This window comes from Ursus americanus, chromosome 23 (assembly GCF_024610735.1).
Source record: "Ursus americanus isolate L20-20 chromosome 23, mUrsAme1.1.p, whole genome shotgun sequence".
Classification (NCBI taxonomy): Eukaryota; Metazoa; Chordata; class Mammalia; order Carnivora; family Ursidae; genus Ursus; species Ursus americanus.
The window spans coordinates 41884627-41907296 of NC_142149.1; the positions used below are offsets into that span (position 1 = coordinate 41884627).

General features: G+C 39.3%; 1 protein-coding gene across 1 annotated transcript in view; it reads left to right on the forward strand.

Moving 5' to 3' along the window:
- The window catches only part of EFCAB5 (EF-hand calcium binding domain 5), a 167692-nt gene that overhangs the window by 83475 nt on the left and 61547 nt on the right, over positions 1-22670 (forward strand). The window contains exon 8 of the mRNA XM_045773605.2: positions 17651-17806. Coding sequence (XP_045629561.2) covers positions 17651-17806 — 156 coding nt within the window. The remainder of the gene's footprint in view (positions 1-17650; positions 17807-22670) is intronic.

Here is a 22670-nt window from a genome sequence, read left to right on the forward strand (position 1 = left end):
AACTACACTTTCTTACACCATACACAAAAATAAACTCAAAACGGATAAAGACCTAAAGGTGGGACCTAAACCATAAACCTTGTAGAAGAAAACATAAGCAGTAATTTCTCTGACATTAGCTGTAGAAACATTTTTCTAGATACATCTCCTCAAACAAAATTAAACTATTAGGACTACACCAAAATAGAAAGCACTTCCTGTCCTTTTACAGTGGCTTTGCTATTCCTGAATTATTTATTTTGATTCATCTCTTAATCAGCTGAATGTATTATAAAGTAGTTTTTTTCTTCAGGAAGGTCACATGGGTATTATATTTTCTGAGTTCTTTTGTGTTGAAAATGTCTGCGTGCTGCCTCTAAAATTATACTGTGGATGGGTATAGTGTAATTAGGTCACATTTTCTTTTCTTTTCACCTCAAAACTATATAGACATTGCTTAATTGTTTTCTGGTATTGAATGTTGTGAAGTCTGATGTCAGTTTTGCTTTTCTTCTCCCTTCAGTTATTTTAATTAACTCAACAAATATATACACATACACACATACATGTATTCATACACACAAATCTTACACAAATACGTATAGATCCATGTATGGTATATGTACATGTGTGTGTGCATGTATATCCACACAATTAAAATGAGGAAATGGGTAAGGGTCATGTATATCCAATGATACTTGATACAAACTCATTAGCATTCTACATAATACCTTTGTGTATGTGTATATACACACACACACAATTTTGTTTTAATGTGTGCTTTGAGCTCTTAGTATCAGTATTCCTGACACTTCCCAACATCTCTTCCTGAAATGTAAACAACCCATATTCAGGTATTTTCATTATAGAGAAGAGCTGTTACATCAACAGAAACCAAGAAAATATTTCTTACATAGAAATATTTATTGAAAATATTTAATTATCTGATCAACAAATCATTGACCATAATATATGACATAGAAGTAGTGTTTGGAACACTTGTTTTTAAAGAGATTTGCTTTAAGGCTCTTTTGTCAGCACTCATTTAATGAAACTAGAAGAAAATAAAATTATAAATGTTGGGCTTAAAAGCAAGATATTACACACATGTGCCATCCAATGGAGATGCTGTGTCATGAAATTACCCCTGTGATCATTTGTAATGAGCAATGTAATTAACATTCAGGATGGAGCGTGTTTGGAGAAAATGGAATCATTGAGTAATAATTAATATAGAGATAAAGACAAACGGAGAGAATGAATGAATGATCACAGATGCTTCCATTTGCATATCATTTTCCTAGGTGTCTGTTTTCTGATGGATAAATGAACAGGTGACAATCTTTTTGTGGAGTATAACTTCTCTCACTTTTCATCTGTTTTATTCTAGTAAATGAAGACCCAAAATAACTATTTTTAGAAGAATATTTTATATTCTTTATAATATATTTTAGGAGACTATGTCTAGTGTCTTAGTTACTAAGTATATACTGAATACTGAATATTCGTTTACTCTCTGGTAGGAGAGATGTCAAAATTAGAAGTTGTATTTCTTACCCTCAAGGACCAAATAATGCATTGTTGTATGGGAGTGTACCTGTGAGTATATGCAGGCGTGTGTGTGTGTGTGCGTGTGTGCGTGTGTGTGTGTGTGTGTGTGTGTGTGTGTGTACGAGCATGCAGGCATACACATGCTGGATGGAACCAGAGTAGAATCCAGGGAATAGAAGCGTCAAAATATAAGCAAGTTAAGGACACACACCACAACAAGACAATTACAAAGCAACAGACAGGCACAAAACATTATTATTATTTATATTCATCACTGCCAGGGGAGGCATAGTAAAAGAAAAATGAGACTTCAGTGGGGCAGGCTTCATGTAGGAAGCTCATCTGGTGGTCATGAGGTTTAAATTTCTTCCACCTGCCATTCCTGTAGCTCCTTACTTTGAGAGGAACCTTTAAACATTTATATAGTGACCAGAACAATTTAAGATGTAGAACGTACTGGTTTATTTGGGATTTTTGTTTTGTAAGTTGAATATTTAGACAGAAAAGAAATATGTTTTGGGAGAGGGTCAAGCTTGTTTTAAATTCTAAGAGCACTCTGGTTTCCAAAAGACAACTCATTCCAGGAGACAAAACTTAGCATTTGTGTCATTTTAACACTGGTGTTGAGTTGTCTAAGTAGATACCATATGCAAGTTTGAAAAGGAACTAAAGTCTTAACTCTTAGATTTCACTGGCTTCCCATTATTGTGTTCAGGCCAGAAGTAAGCAGGTGCTGATAGGTGCATCCTTCCCGAAGTTTCCAGATTTCGACCTTACAGAGGATCTACCCTTTCATTTCACTGATTAGTTGATTTGTTTATCAACAGAAGAAAACCACCATCACTGTGGTTATAGAGAACTTAGTTAACTTTTTTAGGTTCTTTTTTAATTTTCTAGACTCTTTGAGTTCTACAAATTCCATTTGTTTTCATAAAGAATTTTCTAATAATTTGCTTCCAGAGATGTCTGAGAGATAAGCATGTCTAAATTTTTCTTAGTACATCTCAAAGCAAAAGTTACCTGGAGTTGTTAAAATGCCCATAATTTTTTAAATGACAGTCCCACAAATGGCTGTATGCCTGTCTCAAAAAAAAATTTTTTTTTTCTGTAGATTGTTTGGAACTTGGAACCCATTTTCCAAATAGAAATATTTTATACAGTGATGGGGGTCTGTGGTTTATTTTATTTTTTTATTATTTTTTAAAGTAAGCTCCACACCCATCGTGGAGTCCAATGCAGGGCCTGAACTCACAATCCTGAGATCAAAACCTGAGTTGAGATCAAGAGTTAGAAACTTAAACAACTGAGCCACCCAGGCATCCCTGGGGTCTGTGGTTTGAATGTGCCTGGAATTCTTAATAAGAGTGACTATTTCTGTGGGGAAAATGCTATCTGAAGAAGGCATCACCATGCACTATCAGGGAAAGGAGTTTTCTTATCTCTAAACCATTAGTGATAACTACATACACTTTTAGTATGGTAAGAGTTCATGGAGTGAAGGGTAAAGATGGCCTCAGGTAGAGGAGAACTTCCAAAGACTCCAGAGTGAAGAACTGAGGGCGGCTGATCTCTCATCACTGCAGATCCTTTTCCCCTACATCTGGGGCCTCCAGAGATTGACATACTTCTGTTTCTATTGATAATATAAACTGGCTCTGGCCTGGGTTATATTCCTCCCCTGGTGTAATTTCAAAGTTAGTTTCCCAAACTCTTGCCTTCAAAGTAATAACAAGGTATAACTTTCTCAAACAAGAGTGAAGTCTTTTAAAGGACTATTCTCTAGGGGAGTGTGACCTGCTTATCAGTTCTACTCACTCTATAGGCACCAGAATCCTGGTTCAAATTGTCATTTGTTTTCATCATCATTCCCAGTTATCTGTAACAGACATATATTCTTTATCATGTGATTCTATAAATACAATAAGCGGATTGAGAATGGATGAATGCATACCATAGAATAAGAACTCTGTACCGTTTGTCCCATGTGTGGTTGTCCAATGGGATGGTAATGGAAAGATGCCTCACACACGGTTAGGGGCCATAAAGTTTCTTTTATGGCAAAGGATTTTGGTATTTACAGAGATGGTCTGCTATACAAAGCAGGATACAATACAGCATGCTTCCAAACAGAGGTTCCCCAAAGTTCTCCACAGGAATTAGACCACCGGCATGGATCAGTGGTTTAGATTTTCAAACCATCCTGGTTTGCCCAGACCTGAGGGGTTTCTTAGAACATGGGACTCTCACTGCTAAAACTAGGGATGTCCCAGGCAACCTGAGGCAGTTGGCACCCTCATGGAGGAGTTTGCTTTGGTTTGATCTTATCCCCCACCTGATCACGGTGAAGACTCAGGCCACACATCTACCTGCTCATCAGGGGCAAGTGAAAACAATCTAACACCTTCTCGTTTACTGTGGGACTGGGTAAAATGAGGGTCAGTTTCCCAGGAGCATCCTTCAGCAGGCCTGGGCTTTAAGTGCTCTGAGGTCTGCACGTGACTTAATAATGGGATCAAGAATAATTACATGCAGGGGACTCCTGGGTGGCTCAGTTGATTAAGTGTCTGCCTTTGGCTCAGGTCATCATCCCAGGCTCCTGGGATCGAGTCCCACATCAGGCTTCCTGCCCAGCCAGGAGTCTGCTTCTCCCTCTTCCTCTGCAGCGTGCACGCGCTCTCTCTCTGTCAAAAAAAAAAAAAAGAGTAATTATGTGCAAAAACTAGAAATACTATTCACTGGGATTCAGATATTAACTTTGGATTCTGTGACACTAAGGAACTGATGAGGGGGTAAATAAGGGCCGTGTCCCTATCTGAGTTCTCTTCTCTGGGACTTAGTCCCTTCTTGCTCCCCAGTGGTCTGCTTTGAGATAGTTACTTCCTCATGCTCAGTTGTTTTATACCAGTCACACAGTCTGAGGCCTTCAAACTGACGTGGCTCAAAGTTTAAATTTTAAATGGAGAGGCTTCGTCAAATTACTCAAAGATTGTGTCTTTGCTGTAATGTATTCTGCTCAACCTAGCTGTGCATTTCCCCCAAAATGGTATGTATCTGAGTGACTCTCTATTCTGTTATTTGTAATTTGAATTTTGTAATTTTTGCTGTTTTGTTCTGCTTATTTTGTTTTTCATGTACTTTGAGTTATGGCAGGGAAGGATAGAAGAAGGAAGAATGATGGCTTCAGTGGAGGTATAGGTGGGAGCAGCAATATGCTGTGAAAACTGCCTGAGGAAACCTTGGGGCAAAATGAGGGAATTTTAAACCAGGAAAATGGGACGGTCTGTGGTAAACTATCCTCCAAGTTGTGTGTCTTCGCAGGTGGTCTTCAACTGTAAGAAATACATAAAGGAGTTTACGATCAGCAAGTCCTTATTGTCAGTTTGCTAGGGCTACCATGACGAAGTCCTGGGTGACTTAAACATCAGGAACTTAACTTCTCACAGTTCTGGAGACTAGAAGCCCAATACGTGTATAATACAAGGTATCAGCAGGGTTGGTTTCTTCTGAGGGCCTCTCTCCTTGGCTTATAGATGGTCATCTTTTCCCTGTGCCTTCACAGGGTCTTTCCTCTGTACATGTCTGTGTCCAAATTTCCCCTTCTTATTAGGACACTGGTCATTTTTGCTAATGACCCACCTAATGACTTCATTTTAATTTAATTACCTCTTTAAAGATCCTATCTCAGGGGCACCTGGGTGGCTCAGTCAGTTAAGCGTCTGCCTTCAGCTCAAGTCATGATCTCGACTCTTGGTCCTGGGATTGAGCCCCAAGTCAGGCTCCCTGCTCAGCAGGGGAGTCTGTTTCTCCCTCTGCCTCTACCGCTGCCCCCTGCTCATGCAAGCTCTCTTGCTCGCTCTCTTTCTCTCTCTAAAATGAATAAAATCTTTAAAAAATAAAAAACAAAGATCTTATCCCAAAATACAGTCACATTCTGAGGTACTGGGGGTTAGGCCTTCAACATATGAACTTTGTGAGGACACAAGCTAAACCATAACATCACCTAAGCTACCTTTCACCAGTAGGGGAAAAATCGTGTGTTTCAGTCTGTCATTTTTATTATTATTGGATATTGAATAAAGCCTTTGTTCAATTCATTTGTTAAGCAAATTATTCTGATTTTTAAAAATCAAAAGAGTCTCTTGGAGAAACAGTTAAACTAATCCTCAGTTTAATAGGATTACACAACCAGAGAACTCAATGGCCTTGAGGTCAATTCCCAAAAGCTTAATTTATAATGAAGGATTGAACAACAGGATCTTAGCATTCTGGAATAATTAAGAACAGTTGCCCCACGTCATCTATTTCAATGGTTCTCAACCTTTAGGGAACATAAGAATAACCCGGAGGGCTTATTTATTCATTTATTTAGTGACTCCAGAGTGGACTTTTTATTTCAAGTTACCATGTGTAAATGTTGGAGGAAAAAGACCCAAGTCTGTCTGTTCCCTTGGCTGGGGCCCACTTGAATTTCCATACATGGTTTCCACAACCACATGCCCCCACTGGCTAATGCCACAAGAGTTCGGAGTGTTGGGATAGAAGGAAAGAGTAACAGTGGAAACGTGTTGGGGTCTATTTTTTAAGAGGGAAAAAGAAAGACGATTTCCCTTCCCCAAGAATCCTGGGGCAACTGGTCTGCTCATGTGACATCTACTCATATTTTTTCTGTTTTGACTCTGCATGCTTGTGACTGGAAGGAGCCTGGTTAAGAGCTGGAAGTGTATTCTGCTTCCAGAGGGCTTTTAAAAACACAGATTCTGGGTCCCACTCCAGAGTTTCTGATTCAGTAGGTCTGGAGTAGGGCCCCCAAACTTACATTTCTTTTCTTTCTTTTTTTTTTTTTTTTGAAGAAAAAAATGTTTATTTCTTTATACACACTTTGCTTTACTAGCCACCCAAAAGACTGTGTTCTTTCTTTTTTTCTTTCCTTTTTTTTTTTTTGTTTGTTTTTATTTTGGGGCCCCAGGGTGGCTCAATCCATTAAGCATTCGACTCTTGATTTCGGTTCAGGTCATGATCTCAGGGTTGTGAGACTGAGCCCCACATCAGGCTCCATGCTGGGTGTGGAACCTGCTTGAGATTTTCTCTCTCCCTCTCCCTCTGCCCCTCCCGGCCTCCTCTCTCTCTCTAAAAAAAAAAAAGTTTTTATTTTATTTCCAGTTAGTTAACATGCAGTGTGATATTAGTTTCAGGTATACAGTATAGTAATTCAACACTTCCATACATTACCCTGTTCTCATCACAACAAGTGCCCTCTTTAATCCCAATCACCTATTACAACCACCCCCCCACATCCCCTCTGGTAATCATCAGTTTGTTCTCTATAATTAAGAGTCTGTTTCTTGTTCTGTTTCTCTCTCTTATTTTTTTTCCCTTTGCTTGTTTGTTTTGTTTCCTAAATTCCACATATGAGTGAAATCATATGGTATTTGTCTTTCTCTGGTTTATTTCACTTAGCCTTGTATTCTAGCTCCATCCACATCATTGTAAATGGCAAGATTTCATTTTTTATGGCTGAATACTATTCCATTTTATTTATATATATATACCTCACATCTTCTTTTGATGGGCACTTAGGTTGCTTCCATATCTTGGCTATTGTAAATAATGCTTCTATAAAAGGAATACTTGTGCACTATTGGTGGGAATGCAAACTGGTGCAGCCAGTTTGGAGGTTCCTCAAAAGTTTAAAAATAGAACTACCTTATCCAGCAATTGCACTACTCTACTGGGTATTTACCCAAAGAATACAAGAATACTAATTCAAAGGGATATATGTACCCATATGATTATACCAGATTTACATTTCTAACAAGCTCTCAAGTGATGCTCTCAGAGCTTCCAACAAGCTCTCAGGTGATGTGGTCAAGGGACCACATTTTGAGAATCACTGATCTCATTGGGTTTTTCCTTCTAAATAGGTATGTCAGCCAAAAGGACTTTCATTCTAAAGGGAAAACTTTCTTGGCCAATTTCTTACCTAGCTCAAAAGGAAGCAAGAGCAATGGCTACAGAGGACTTACATGAAATACCTATACTCTGTACATACCAGGATCCTCTCATGACCCGCTGAGATAGCTACTGTGATACACATTTCACAAAAGAAGAAACTGGAAAGCTCAGTGACTCAGCCAAGATTACTCAGCCAGTAAATATGGGAACTGGAATTTGAACTCAGATAGGCTCTAAAATGTGAGAGTTGGGTTTTTTGTTTGTTTTGTTATGTTTTGTTTTTGTCTCCACCTTCCAGAAATGTTTAGAATCTGGTATCTTCTCAGTGCCTGTGCTCTGTGCTAAGCCATCACCAGCTCACAACTGCCTTATATCATTAGCTTCCTGACTGATGCCCTTGCTTTCACCCTTGCCTTTTAAAATGAAAGATAGGGGCACCCAGCTGGCTCATTGGGAAGAGCCTCTTGATCTCAGGGTCATGAGTTTGAGCCCCACTTTGGGTGTGGAGATCACTAAAGAAAATAAAGTTAAAAAAAAAGAAAGAAAGAAAGGTATATTAAGCCAGTCTTCTACTCAAAGCCCTCCAGTGGCTTCCCATCTTACTTAAAGTAAAAACCAAAGTCCTTAACATGGCCTCACGGCTCGACATGGTCTGTCTGGTGACCCTTCTGTCCTCACCTCTCTCTGTACACCTCACTCATTCTGCTCCAACCACATTAACTGCCTTGCCATTCCTGGAAAACTCAAGGCATGTTCTCACCTCAGGGCCTTAGCACTTTTCCGGGACAATACTCCCCCCCATATTTCCACGTGGTTTACTCCCGCTTCTCCTTCTTGGCTCAAAGATCACTTTCTCCATGATGGCTTCTGTCAGGTTGCAATCTCTGGAAGCAGATGCTGAGACAAATGCTGGTGTGCAGGTTATTAATTAGGGGTCAATAAGGGTGCCTGGGTGGCTCAGTCAGTTAAGTGTCTGCCTTCGGCTCAGGTCATGATTCCAGGGTCCTGGGATCAAGCCCTTCTCCCTCTCCCTCTGCCTGCCGCTCCCCCTGCTTGTCCTCTCTCTCTCTTTCAAATAAATAAATAATACTTTAAAAAAATAATTAGGGATCAATAGCTGTGAAGGGAGAGAAGTGTAACAGAATTAGGCAGGAGAAGTCAGCGGCAATACAGGCCTGATAAAGCCTCATCCAACCCAAAAGAGAGCTCTGAAACAAGTATTGCCTATCAGTGTGCCTTACATCAGGTTGATGTCCAGGTCTCTATATTTCTCTCTCATTTAGTTCCTGAATTCAGGCTGCCCTATGAAAGATATGACCAAAGCATGGTGGCTTTCTGCAGTGAAAGCAGACCCTGACAGAACTGAAAGCTAAAGACTGCTATTGTGAATAATGCTACAATGAGCATATATCTCTTCAAATTGGTTTTTTCATTTTCTTTAGATAAATACCCAGAAGTAGAATTGCTGGATTAATGGTAGTTCTATTTTTAAATTTTTGAGGAATGTCCATACTGTCTTCCACAGTGGCTACAGCAATTGACATTTCCACCAACAGTGCACAAGAGCTCCCTTTTCTCCAATCCTCACCAACACTTGTTTTTTGCTTTTTGATAATAGCCAGTCTGACTGGGGTGATGTGATATCTTATTGTGGTTTTAATGTGCATTTCCCTGATGATTACTGATCTTAAGTTATCTTTTCATGTGTGTGTTGGCCATGCCATCAGTATGCCTTCTTTGGAAAAATTTCTTTTTTTTTTAATGTTTTTTTTTTATTATATTATGTTAGTCGCCATACCGTACATCCCTGGTTTCTGATGTAAAGTTCGATGATTCATTAGTTGCGTATAACACCCAGTACACCATGCAATACGTGCCCTCCTTACTACCCACCACCAGTCTATCCCATTCCCCCACCCCCTCCCCTCTGAAACCCTCAGTTTGTTTCTCACAGTCCATAGTCTCTCATGCTTCATTCCCCCTTCTGATTACCCCCCCTTTCTTTATCCTTTTCTTCCCCTACCGATCATCCTAGTTCTTATGTTCCATACATGAGAGAAATCATATAATTGTCTTGCTCTGCTTGACTTATTTCACTTAGCATTATCTCCTCCAGTGCCATCCATGTTGCAGCAAATGTTGAGAACTCGTTCTTTCTGATACCTGAGTAATATTCCATTGTATATATGGACCACAACTTTTTAATCCAGTCATCTGTTGAAGGGCATCTCGGTTCCTTCCACAATTTAGACTTGTGGACAATGCTGCTATGAACATTGGGGTGCATATGGCCCTTCTCTTCACTACGTCTGTATCTTTGGGGTAAATACCCAGTAGTGCAATTGCTGGGTCATAGGGTAGCTCAATTTTTAACTTTTTAAGGGACCTCCACACTGTTTTCCAGAGTGGCTGTACCAACTTGCATTCCCACCAACAATGTAGGAGGGATCCCCTTTCTCCACATCCTCTCCAACAATTGTTGTTTCTTGCCTTGTCTATTTTTGCCATTCTAACTGGCGTAAGGTGGTATCTCAGTGTGGTTTTGATTTGAATTTCCCTGATGGCTAATGATTTTGAACATTTTTTTCATGTGTCTGTTAGCCATTTGTATGTCTTCATTGGAAAAGTGTCTGTTCATATCTTCTGCCCATTTTTTGATTTGTTTATTTGTTTCTCACGTATTGAGTTTGAGAAGTTCTTTGTAGATCTTGGATACCAGTCTTTTATCTGTAGCATCATTTGCAAATATATTCTCCAATTCCGTGGGCTGCCTCTTAGTTTTTTTGACAGTTTCCTTGGCTGTGCAGAAGCTTTTTATCTTGATGAAGTCCCACAAGTTCATTTTATCTTTTCTTTCTCTTGCCTTTGGAGATGTGTCATGAAAAAGGTTGCTTTGGCCAATGTCATAGAGGGTGCTGCCTATGTTCTCCTCTAGGATTTTGATGGATTCCTGTCTCACATCGAGGTCTTTCATCCATTTGGAGTTTATCTTTGTGTATGGTGTGAGAGAGTGGTCAAGTTTCATTCTTTTGATGTAGCTGTCCAATTTTCCCAGCACCATTTATTGAAGAGACTGTCTTTTTTCCACTGGATGTTTTTTCCTGCTTTATCAAATATTAGTTGCCCAAAGCCGAGGGTCCACTTCTGGGTTCTCTATTCTGTTCCATTGGTCTATGTGTCTGTTTTTGTGCCAGTACCATGCTGTCTTTGTGATCACAGCTTTGTAGTACAGCTCGAAATCCGGCATTGTGATGCCCCCAGCTTTGTTTTTCCTTTTCAACAGTTCCTTGGAGATTCGGGGCCTTTTCTGGTTCCATACAAATTTAAGGACTATTTGTTCCAGTTCTTTGAAAAATGTCCTCGGTATTTTGATCGGGATAGCATTGAAAGTGTAGATTGCTCTGGGTAGCATGGACATTTTAACTATGTTAATTCTTCCGATCCATGAGCATGAAATATTTTTCCATCTTTTTGTGTCTTCCTCAATGTCTTTCAAGAGGGATTTATAGTTTCTAGAATATAGGTCCTTTACGTCTCTGGTTAAGTTAATTCCAAGGTAACGTATGGTTTTTGGTGCTATTGTAAATGGGATGGATTCCCTAATTTCTCTTTCTTCAGTCTCATTATTCATGTATAGAAATGCATTTCTGAGCATTGATTTTGTATCCCGCCACGTTACTGAATTGCTCTATAACTTCTAATAGTTTGGGAGTGGATTCTTTTGGGTTTTCCATATAGAGTATCTTGTCATCTGTGAGGAGAGACATTTCGACTTCTTCTTTGCTGATTTGGATACCTTTTATCCCTTTTTGTTGTCTGATTGCTGTTGCAAGGACTTCTAGTACTATGTTGAATAATAGTGGCAAGAGTGGGCATCATTGTCATGTTCCTGATCTTATGGAAAAGGCTTCCAGCTTTTCCCTATTGAGAATGGTATTTGCTGTAGGCTTTTCATAGATGGTTTTTATGAGACTGAGGAATGTACCCTCTATCCCTACACTCTGAAGGGTTTTAATCAGGAAAGGATGCTGTATTTTGTCAAATGCTTTTACTGCATCTATTGAGAGAATCATATGATTTTTGAATTTTTCTTTCTGGATAAAATCTAAGACACTGATAGATTTGCGAATGTTGAACCACCTTTGCATCCCAGGGATGAATCCCACTTGGTCATGATGGATAATCCTTTTAATGTACTGTTAGATTCTATTAGCCAGGATCTTGTTGAGGATCTTGGCATCCATATTCATTAGGGAAATAAGTCTGTAATTCTCCTTTTTTGATGGGGTCTTTGCCTGGTTTGGGGATCAAGGTAATATTGGCCTCATAGAATGAGTTTGGTGGCTTTCCTTCTGTTTCTATTTTTTTTAATAGCTTTAGGAGAATAGCTATTATTTCTTCTTTGAATGCTTGGTAGAATTCCCCAGGAAAACCATCCAGGCCTGGAGTTTTGTTTTTTGGAAGGTTGTTTATCACTGACTCAATGTCTTCATAATTATTTGGCCTGTTTAAAAAATCAATTTCTTCCTGTTTCAGTCTTGGTAGTTTATAGGTCTCCAGGAGGCCTCCATCTCTTCCAGATTTGTTAATTTATTGGCATAAAGCTGTTGATAAAAGTTTCTAATAATCCTTCCAATTTCATTGGTGTTGGTTGTGACCTCTCCTTTTTCATTCATAATTTTATTAATTTGGGTCCTTTCTCTATTCTTTTGGTTAAGTCTTGCCAGTGGTCTGTCAATTTTATGGATTCTCTCAAAGAACCAGCTTCTAGTTCTGTTGATCTGCTCTACTGTACTCCTGGTTTCTAATTCATTCATTTCTGCTCTAATCTTGGTCAACTGCTTCCTCGTGCGTGTATTAGGCCTGTCCCTCTGTTGCTGTTCCAGCTTCTTGAGGTGAGAATATAAAAACTGCATTTTAGATTTTTCTATTCTTTTGAGTGAGGCTTAGATGGCTATGTATTTCCCCCTTAGGACTGCCTTTGCAGTATCCCATAGGTTTTGGACCATTGTGTTTTCATTCTCGTTGGTCTCCATAAATTGTTTAAATTGATCTTTGATTTCCTGGTTTATCGAATCATTCCTGAGCAGGATGGTTCTTAGTCTCCAAGTGTTTGAGTTTCTTCCAAATTTTTCCTTGTGGTTGAGTTCCAATTTCAAAGCATTGTGGTCTGAGAATGCAGGGAATAATTTCAGTCTTTTGGTATCGGTTGAAACCTGTTTTGTGTCCCAGAACATGGTCTATTCTTGAGAATGTTCCACGGGCATTAGAATAGAATGAGTGTTCTTTGGTTCGGGGGTGTAGTGTCTGTACATATCTATGAGGTCCAACTCGTCGAGTATGGCATTCAAAGCCCTTGTTTCTTTGTCGATTTTTTGCATGGGTGTTCTGTCTATTTCTGATTGTGGAGTGTTGAGGTCCCCTACTATTGATGTATTTTTATCTATATGTCTCTTTATTCTGGTTAAGAGTTGGCTTGTGCATCTTGCTGCTCCCCTGTTGGGGGCATATATATTTATAATTGTCATATCCGCTTGTTGGATACAACCTTTAAGAATAATATAGTGCCCTTCTGTGTCTCTAACTATAGTCTTTAGTTTAAAATCCAATCTGTCTGATATGAGAATTGCTACCCCAGCTTTCTTTTGAGGTCCATTGGTGTGAAAGATGGTATTCCATCCCTTTACTTTCAGTCTGAATGTATCTTTAGGTTCAAAATGAGTCTCTTGTAGACAGCAAATGGATGGGTCATGTCTTTTTATCCAATCTGCAACCCTGTGGCACTTTATGGGAGCTTTTAGGCCATTTACATTGAGACTGAATATTGAGAGATATGATTTTAATGATGCCATGTTGCCAGTAAAGTCTTTGTTTCTATCGATTGTGACTTTCTGTTCTGTATCACTCTTGGGGCCTTTTTACCTTTATAGAACCCCCTTAATATCTCCTGTAGGGCTGGTTTCGTGGTTACGAAATTGGTCAATGACTGGCGATTCTGGAAGGTCTTTATCTCTCCATCAATTCTGAATGACAGCCTTGCTGGATAAAGGATCCTTGGCTGCATGTTTTTCTCTGAAATAGCTTTAAAAATGCCCCCCCCCAACCCTTTCTCTCATTTCAGGTCTGTGTAGACAGGTCTGACATAATTCTGATACCTTTACCTTGGTACGTGAGAAATTTCTTTGCCCTGGCCACTTTCAATACTGTATCCTTGGATCTAATATTTGCGAATGCACTATGACGTGACGTGGCATAGGTTTGTCATGGTTGAGCTTGGGAGGGGTCCTCTCTGCCTCTTGGACATGAATGTTTGTTTCCCTTGCTAGATTAGAGAAGTTTTCAGCTACAATTTGTTCAAATATCTCTTCTAGATCTCTGTTTTTCTCCACCCCCTCGGGGATGCCGATGATTCTGACATTGGAATGTTTCATTGAGTCAGTAATCTCCCGTAACCTACATTCTTGTGCATGGATTTTTTTAAGTCCAGATTCTATTTTAGCTTTCTCTTCTACTAACCCATCCTCCAATTTGCTGATATGTTCTTCTGCCTCATGCACCCTGGCCATCAGAGCCTCTAGTTTTGACTGCATTTGGCTCATAGAATTTTTAATTTCTGCCAGATTCGCTCTCATTTCCACCCTTAGAGATTCTATATTCTCATTAACATTTTCGTTAATACTTTTTTCAAGTCTATACATCATCTTGACCATTGTTACTCTGAATTCCATTTCTGATAATTTGGTTATATCCATATCCATTAGTTCTGTGGCAGAGGCCACAGACTCATTGTCTTTTCTTTGCTGGGGGGGATTTCTCCTTCTCATCATTCTGATGAGGAGAGGTTGCGGGGTTGTCCAGAGCCCAAATTATTGACCGGGACCCAGGCCATGCGCCCTTGTTTTATAGGGATCTTAGGGATGAGGGCTTCTTGATTTTTCAGCCTACCTTCTGGGGGAGGGGCCTGGCGCACCGATACTCAGGCAACCCTGTTTGGGTAGAGTCTCCGTGTCCCCTGCGAGGGGGGATGGGGACAGGCACGCTGTGAGCCGGTATTTCCAAGCTTTTGTTCTCTGGCAGCTTTCCCTGGCGGTTTGCTGTGCCTCTTCTGAGTCAGAGCAGCAGTGGCTGAATCTCAGCCTCTGTCTCAGAACAGAGGGATTGCGGACCGTTCTCCACTGATGTTCTGGCCACTTTAACTCCGTTACTGTTGGTGCTGCTCAACCCTGCAGCGTCCCGGGATGTGCGCCCCACACCCGGCGTCCCAGCCCTCACTTCCAGGGCCGGCGCGTCTCTGTCCTTTGTGTTTCTAAGCCGCCAGCCGCCAGCTGCCCCGCACGCTCCCGGAGCTCCCGGTCTCATTCTGGTTCCAGTGAGCGCACCGGGATTCCGTTTCAGTCTGGTGGCGCACGTTCCCCGGCTCACGGTCTCAGTCTGCTCTCTCACGGGTGCCGGACCACGAGCCCGCCCGCTCCCCGTGCAGGTGGCTACCGCTTCCCGGCGCCCGAACGCGGCAGCTCCCTCCCCCTTCAGTTTATCTTCCGATATCTGTGCACGGGTTCACGGCTCCCCACTTCGTACCTCAATACTCAGCGCTGGAGATGTTCATTTGTAGAGATCCAGATGCATCTTCCTGCATCTCAGGCTGATTCCGTGGATGTTCAGGCTGGTCTGGTACCTATCCAACTCGACTCAGGGGACCGGCTGAAAAAGGGGTCCCCTACTCCTCCGCCATCTTAACTCTGGAAAAATTTCTGTTCAAGCTTCTGCCCATTTTTTAAATCAGGTTGTCTTGTGTTTTTTTTTAAATATTAAGTTGTGTAAGTTCTTTATATAGTTTGGATATTAACCCCAATTAGATGTATGATTTGCAAATACTTCTCCCATTCAGTAGGTTGCATTTTTGTTTTGTTGATGGTTTCCTTTGCTGTGCAAAATCCTTTTAGTTTGATGTAATCACATTTGTTTGTTTTAGCTTTTGTTGCCCTTGCCTCAGAAGAATGGTCAAAAAAATATTATTAAGACAAATGTCAAAGGGTTTACTGGCTATGTCTTCTTCTAGAAGTTTTATGGTTTCAGGTCTTACACTCAAATCTTTAATCCATTTTGAATTTGTTTTTTGTGTATGGTATAAGATAGTGATCCAGTTTCATTCTTTTGCATGTAACTGTCTAGTTTTCCAACACCATTTATTGAAGAGACTGTCTTTTCCTCATTGTATGTTCTTGCCTCCTTTGTCATAGATTAATTGACCATATACGCATAGGTTTATTTCTGGGCTCTCTGTTCTATTCCATTGATCAATGTGTCTGTGTTTATGCCAGTACCATGCTATTTTGCTAACTACAGTCTTTGAGTATAGCTTGAAATCAGGGAGCGTGATATCTCCAGCTTTGTTCTACTTTCTCAAGGTTGTTTTGGTTATTTGAGGTCTTTTGCTATTCTGTACAAATTTCAGGATTCTTTGTTCTAGTCCTGTGAAAAATGCCATTTGTGTTTTGATGAGGCAAAATGTGAGTTCTTAACCATTACACTTTTCTGCATTCCAAGGTAACACATAAAAACTGTATTCATTGATCCATCAAAAATAATGACAATTAAAAGGTTTCAGCCACCAAAGAAACTAAATATTTAGAAAAGCTCTCTTTCTCTGCTTTAAAATTTCCTTTTGGTCTCTAAGCCAGTTGAATAATGATTTATGATTCATTAGCATGAATTCAAGCCTAATATATCTCTTACACAATACATTTCTAAATTTGCCTAGATGATATTAATGAGCAAGTGAAATATCTACTATATCCTTCATTTCAAAAATTATGTCAATAAATATGACAACAAAGTGTTCCATTTTAAACAAATTATATTAGTTAGTATCCTTTAATTACAAGAAACAGAAGCCAACCTGAATTAATGTAGCTGAAAATGAAATGTATGGAGTCTAAGGGCAAGAATATGGTCTGACTTCTGAAAGAGATTAGAACAGGGACTTGGAAAAACATCAAGACTCTTCTCTCTACTTTGTTTCATCTGTCTCTAGGTACTGACTTTTCCTGCATCCTCAGTTCACCTGGAGGAATCTGGCCACCCAACAATTCTTAAGTTTACATTTACAGGTCCAGCCCCTCTCAGAGGACAGCCGACCATTTCCCAGTCCTAATTCCCAATTCCTAGTGGAGAGAATCTGAATGGCTTTGTTTAGGTTAAGGATCATTCCCTGGTCCAATCACTTATGGCTATGGAAGTAGGGTACTTCAATCCAAGTTGGACTACCAGTACAAATTTGGCTGCCACCGTGCTTGGTTGGAACAGAGGAGGATATCACTGACTTATGAGTTGCACTAACATTTCAAGAGGAGTTCACTCAGAAATTCTTCCAATGCTAGATCCACATATATAACAGAAGATATTATAGTCAGGTATAGATCAAGAATATAATGTTCCTGACCCATCAAATGAGCAAAAATCCAGAAGGTAATATACACTGATGGTGAGGCTGAGGAGAAACAGCCACTCATTCATTAGTGGTGGAAGCACAAAAGGGCACAAGCCTGATGTCAAAACCTATCAAAAATACAGATGCGTTTACCTTCTAAGCTCCAATCCCACTTCTGGGAATCTATTCAACAGGGATCAAGAGAAATGGCTCACAAGCATAGTTGTTTTCAGACTCTACACTTTCAAAATAATTAAAAAATAGACAAAGGATACCTTATTATAATATCAGAAGACAGAAAAACCACGCACAATCCCCATTCCTTATACTCCAATAATTAAAAGTAGCCAGTCTTAGAAAAAGCATGGTCTTATATGCCATACATCAAAAGAAAAGCTACAGTTTTTAGAACCATTAATTTACAGGCAACGTTTTATAACTGCTGCTATCTCATACTGTGAGGTAAAAAGTCTGCCCTATATAATGCTGATGTGGTCTAGAGGGAATTGCTCCAAAAATAGTCTCACTGGTGTGTGGTTTTGGGGACTGTATTGATCACCTCTCTCTGCAGCACAGTTGTAAAATAGTACTAACATGAAAATGCTTTATCTATGTGACAAGCAAATTATATGGAAAAAATTGTAGCCAATATTTTCATGTACATTGACTGAATCCTTGAAAAAATCCAAGTAAAGAGCTTGGTTTTAAACCAATCATTTATCCTCTTTTTCTCTGCAGTACATCTCTTCACACATTGCAGACTTTAAAAGTGAAATGTTTGAGAAACTCCTTAAGCACCTTTGTCATTGTGCAGATGAATTCCGGGAGGTCATAAAAACGGACATGCGGAGGCAGATGTTTGTTGCGCTCTTCCTGCACTGTGACCGTGGGAAGGTAGGATAAGACCCTTAAAGCAGTGCTTCTCAAACTATTTTTCTGTGAAGTTTTTAGGTTGTTGTTGATATTGATGTTGACGGTGCTGTTCTTAATTGCTAAGCCATTGCAGACTGACACTCAATGAATATGAGTTACTAAGGGGAAAAATGCACATACAAAATATAATCCACACTTTTTTTTTTACGATTTCATTAATTTATTTGAGAGAGAGACAGAGAGAGAGTGAAGAGGGGGAAGGGCAGAGAGAGAGAGATAAGCAGACTTCCCACTGACTGGGGAGCCCAACATGGGGCTCAATCCCAGGACCCTGAGATCATGACCTGAGCCAAAGTCAGACTCTCAACTGACTGAGACACCCATGTGCCCCCAATCCACATTTTTGATTATCAGATTCAAATCTGATTTAGTATCAGTTACTTCTCAAATTGTTATAAAATTTTCTAGATACTATTCTCAGTTTCTGTACCTTTGTCACAGAGTGGTACCAGCCTGTAGACCACATCTGACATGGCACTGCATTTTGCAATGTACATCTTGTCCCTAAATCTCTTTCCCATTCTTAAGAATGGGTTGCTTAAGACTGTTTTTGCTTACTCTCTTTTCTGGTGGCTTCCTATAGAAAAGAGTTGTTGGGAATAGGAAGCTTACCACATTTTATTATGCTACTTCTTAAAACAAGAAAAGTTGATATCTAAAAGTATTTCTAAGAATGGTATTTGGAAGGATACAAGTATGTCAGGATATACCAAATGGATTTGTAAAAATAGATACAAGCTTTATTGAAACACATTTGTGGGGTGCCTGGGTGGCTCACCAGTTAAGCGTCTGCCTTTGGCTCAGGTCATCATCCCAGGACCCTCAGATTGAGTACCGCATCAGGCTCCTTGCTCAGCGGGGAGTCTGCTTCTCCCTCTGCCTCTGCCTGCTGCTCCCCCTGCTTGTGCTCTCTCTCTCTCTCTGACAAAGAAATAAAATCTTCAAAAAAATATGTTTATGAACTTTATATTTGTTTGTATTCCAGAGAAGATTTAAGGAAGCTTACAAAATTAGATAAAATGCAACAAAGGAACATAGATGAAACGTAGGATGAAAGAAGAAAAAATGAAAGGATACTAAATGAAGCTGGGAACAAAGCCCAAACTGCATACGATAATGACCTAAATAAATATTTGTTCTGGGTCATCTACAAATTTGAATCTAAGCTTCCTAGCAGTGAATGTGAAAAGGGAAACATAACTAAATACTCTATTGACAATGTTTGTGAGACAAATACAAACTGGTGTTGAGAAGAAGTACAAATATTGAATCACCCTTGCAGCCCAGGAATAAGTCCCATTTGAGTGGTGAATGATTCTTTAAAGGTACTGTTGGATTCAATTTGCTAGTATTTTATTGAAAATTTTTGTATCCATGCTCATCAGAGATATTGGCCTGTGGTTCTCTTTTTTTTTTTAGTGGAATCTTTACCTGGTTTTGTTATCAGGGTAATGTTGGTCTCTGAATGGATTTGGAAGTTTTCCTTCCCTCCCTCCCTTCTGTCTTCCTTCCTTCCTTCCTTTCTTTCTTTGAATAATTTGAAAATAGGTATTAACTCTTCTTTAAATATTTGGTAGAATTCCCCTGGGAAGCCATCTGGCTCTGGACTTTTGTTTTTTGGGAGATTTTTGAGTACTGATTCAATTTCATTGCTGATTATTGGTCTGTTCAAGTTTTCTATTTCTTCCTCTTTCAGTTTTGGTAATGTATATGTTTCTAGGAATTTATTCATTTCTTCCAGATTGTCCAATTCGTTGGCATATAGTTTTTCGTAATTTTCTCTTATGATTGCTTGTATTTCTGTGGTGTTAGTTGTTAGTTCTCCTCTTTCATTTATGATTTTATTTATTTGGGTCCTTTCTCTTTTGGTAACTCTGGCTAGGGGTTTATCAATTTTATTAGTTTTTTCAAAGAACCAGGTCCTGGTTTCATTGATCTGTTCTATTGTTTTTTTAGTTTCTATATCAACTATTTCTGCTCTAATCTGTATTATTTCCCTTCTGCTGACTTTAGGCTTCATTTTTTGTTCTTTAAAAGATTTTATTTATTTATTCGACAGAGATAGAGACAGCCAGTGAGAGAGGGAACACAAGCAGGGGGAGTGGGAAAGGAAGAAGCAGGCTCATAGCAGAGGAGCCTGATGTGGGGCTCGATCCCATAACGCCAGGATCACGCCCTGAGCCGAAGGCAGACGCCCAACCGCTATGCCACCCAGGCGCCCCCATTTTTTGTTCTTTATCTAGATTTTTAGGTTTAAGTTTAGGTCATTTGGGATTTTTCTTGCTTCTTGAGGTAGGCCTGATACAGCCACTCTGGAAAACAGTATGGAGGTTCCTCAAACAGATAAAAATAGAACTATCCTATGATCCAGCAATTGCACTACTAAGTATTTACCCAAAGAATACAAAAATACTAATTCAAAGGGATACATGCACTCTGATGTTTATAGCACCACTATCAACAATAGCCAAATTATGGAAAGGGGAGCCCAAATATCCACTAATTGATGAACGGATAAAGAAGATGTGGTGCATACACACATAAACACACACACACACACACACACACACACACACAGAGAGAGAGAGAGAGAGAGAGGGAGAAGGAGAGAGAGAGAGATTTACTATTTAGTATCACTCAGCCATGAAAAAGAATGAAATCTTGCCATTTGCAATGACATGGGTGGAGCTACAGAGTATTATGCTAGGTGAAATAAGTTAGAGAGAGACAAATAACATGATTTCACTCATGTGTGGAATTTAAGAAACAAAACAAATGAACACAGGGCAAACCAAGAAACAGACTCTTTTCCAACAATTTTTATTTAAATTTTAGTTAACATACAGTGCAATATTGGTTTCTGGAGTAGAATTCAGTGATTCTACAACACCCAGGTCCCCCCAGACTCTTAATTATAGAGAACAAACTGATGGTTACCAGAGGGAAGGTGGGGGGGGATGGGTTAAATAGGTAATGGGGATTAAGGAGGGCACTTGTTTTGATAAGCATAGGTGTTGTATGTAGGTGTTGAATCATTTAATTCTACAACTGAAAATAAAATTGCACTGTATATTAACTAACTGGAAATGAATAAAATCTCAAAAAAATAAAAAAAAAAAGAAGTACAGGGGCAACTGGGTGGCTCAGTCAGTTAAGTGTCTGACTCTTGATTTTGATTCGGGTCTTGATCTCAAGGTTCTGAGACTGAGCCCCACGTTGGGCTCTGCACCAAGTGTGGAGCCTACTTGAGATTCTCTTTCTCCCTCTCCCTCCCCTTCCTCTCCAAAAAGAAAAAGAAGTACAGAAATTTGGTGACTAATATAATATAATAAAAAAAACATTTAAAAAAATGAGTAGAAATGGAAACCAAGCATACAGAAAATGTGTTATCTCCTTCATATTTTCAGTCACTAGTAAGGTAAATATCAGAATGGAATTATTAATAATAACCAAGACTTGTATGGGGCCATACAACTTAAAAAATATTTTAATAGAATTGCATAAAATTCTCACTATGTAAAAAAAAAAAAAAAGAAATTTGGGATTCAAAGTATAGTCGAGAGTTTCTCCTGGAAGTACTCATTTAAGGGGCCCTATGCAATGAAGTGAACATCCTTTATGATGGTCTTATGAAAAATGGAATAATGGCTTTCTTAGGGTACTTTCTTATAACCACCTTAAGTGTAGGCAAATGACACCACATAAGACTACAATTCAGGAAAATCAACATTTTTTTTTGAGAGAGAGAGGTAGATCAAGAGAGAGAGAATGCAGCAGAGGGAGAGAGAGAATCTCTCTGCACAAAGCTTGATCTCATGACCCTGAGATCATTTGAGCCAAAATCAAGAGTTGGTTGCTTAACTGACTGAGCCATGCAGGCACCCCTGAAAAAGCAATTCTTAAAGGAGCCAGTATATTGTAGTCTAGGTTCTCAGATCCCTGCCAATTTGGTTTAAGTAAGGAATATATGTCATAAAACCTGAAATGTCTATGCATCTTTCAGGCAATCCTCCTTGAATATTGCTTCTTTTAACAGAGCTTATAATAATAAATATTGGGTGACACGGGGGTTGAGATTTTTCTCCATGGTAAATGCCTGGAGAACAACTATTCTTTGTTGGCCAGTATTACCAACTCATGTGCTGTAACAAAGATAGTGGGATAATATTTAGAGGAATTAGCTGTGGTCTGCTAGTGCTCTTTGCTTTTCTTCTCAGCATTCAAACAGTAGTTATGTGCTGATCTCGGAGGGGAAGTTGATACAGTCTAGAATAAAGAAGTTAATTGAGTTTCTGAAAAATTTTAGCCAGTAGCTGACAGAAGAGTTCAAAAAAGAGTTCAACTGAAAATGCTGAGCTCTTCATATGTGGAATTTAAGAAACAAAACAGGATCATAGGGGAAGGGAGGAAAAAATAAAACAAAACAAAATCAGAGAGGGAGACAAACCATAAGAGATTCTTAATCATAGGAAACAAACAGGGTTGCTGGAGGGGAGAAGGGTGGAGCGATGGGGTAACTGAGTGATGGACATTAAGGAGGGCACGTGATGTAATGAGTACTGGGTATTATATAAGACTGATGATTAGCTGAACTCTACCTCTGAAATGAATAATACACTATATGTTAATTAATTGAATTTAAATTAAAAAATAGAAGCTATACATGGTAGATCTTTTTCAGCCAAATATATAAATGATTCTTCTTGTGGGTATGGAAAATAAAATGCATTGAATATGTAGCATGCCAATATTCATGATATGTATTAAAATGTAAAAAACTATATAGGAGTTATTTTTACTTTTAGTCTTTAGAGAAAAAATCTTA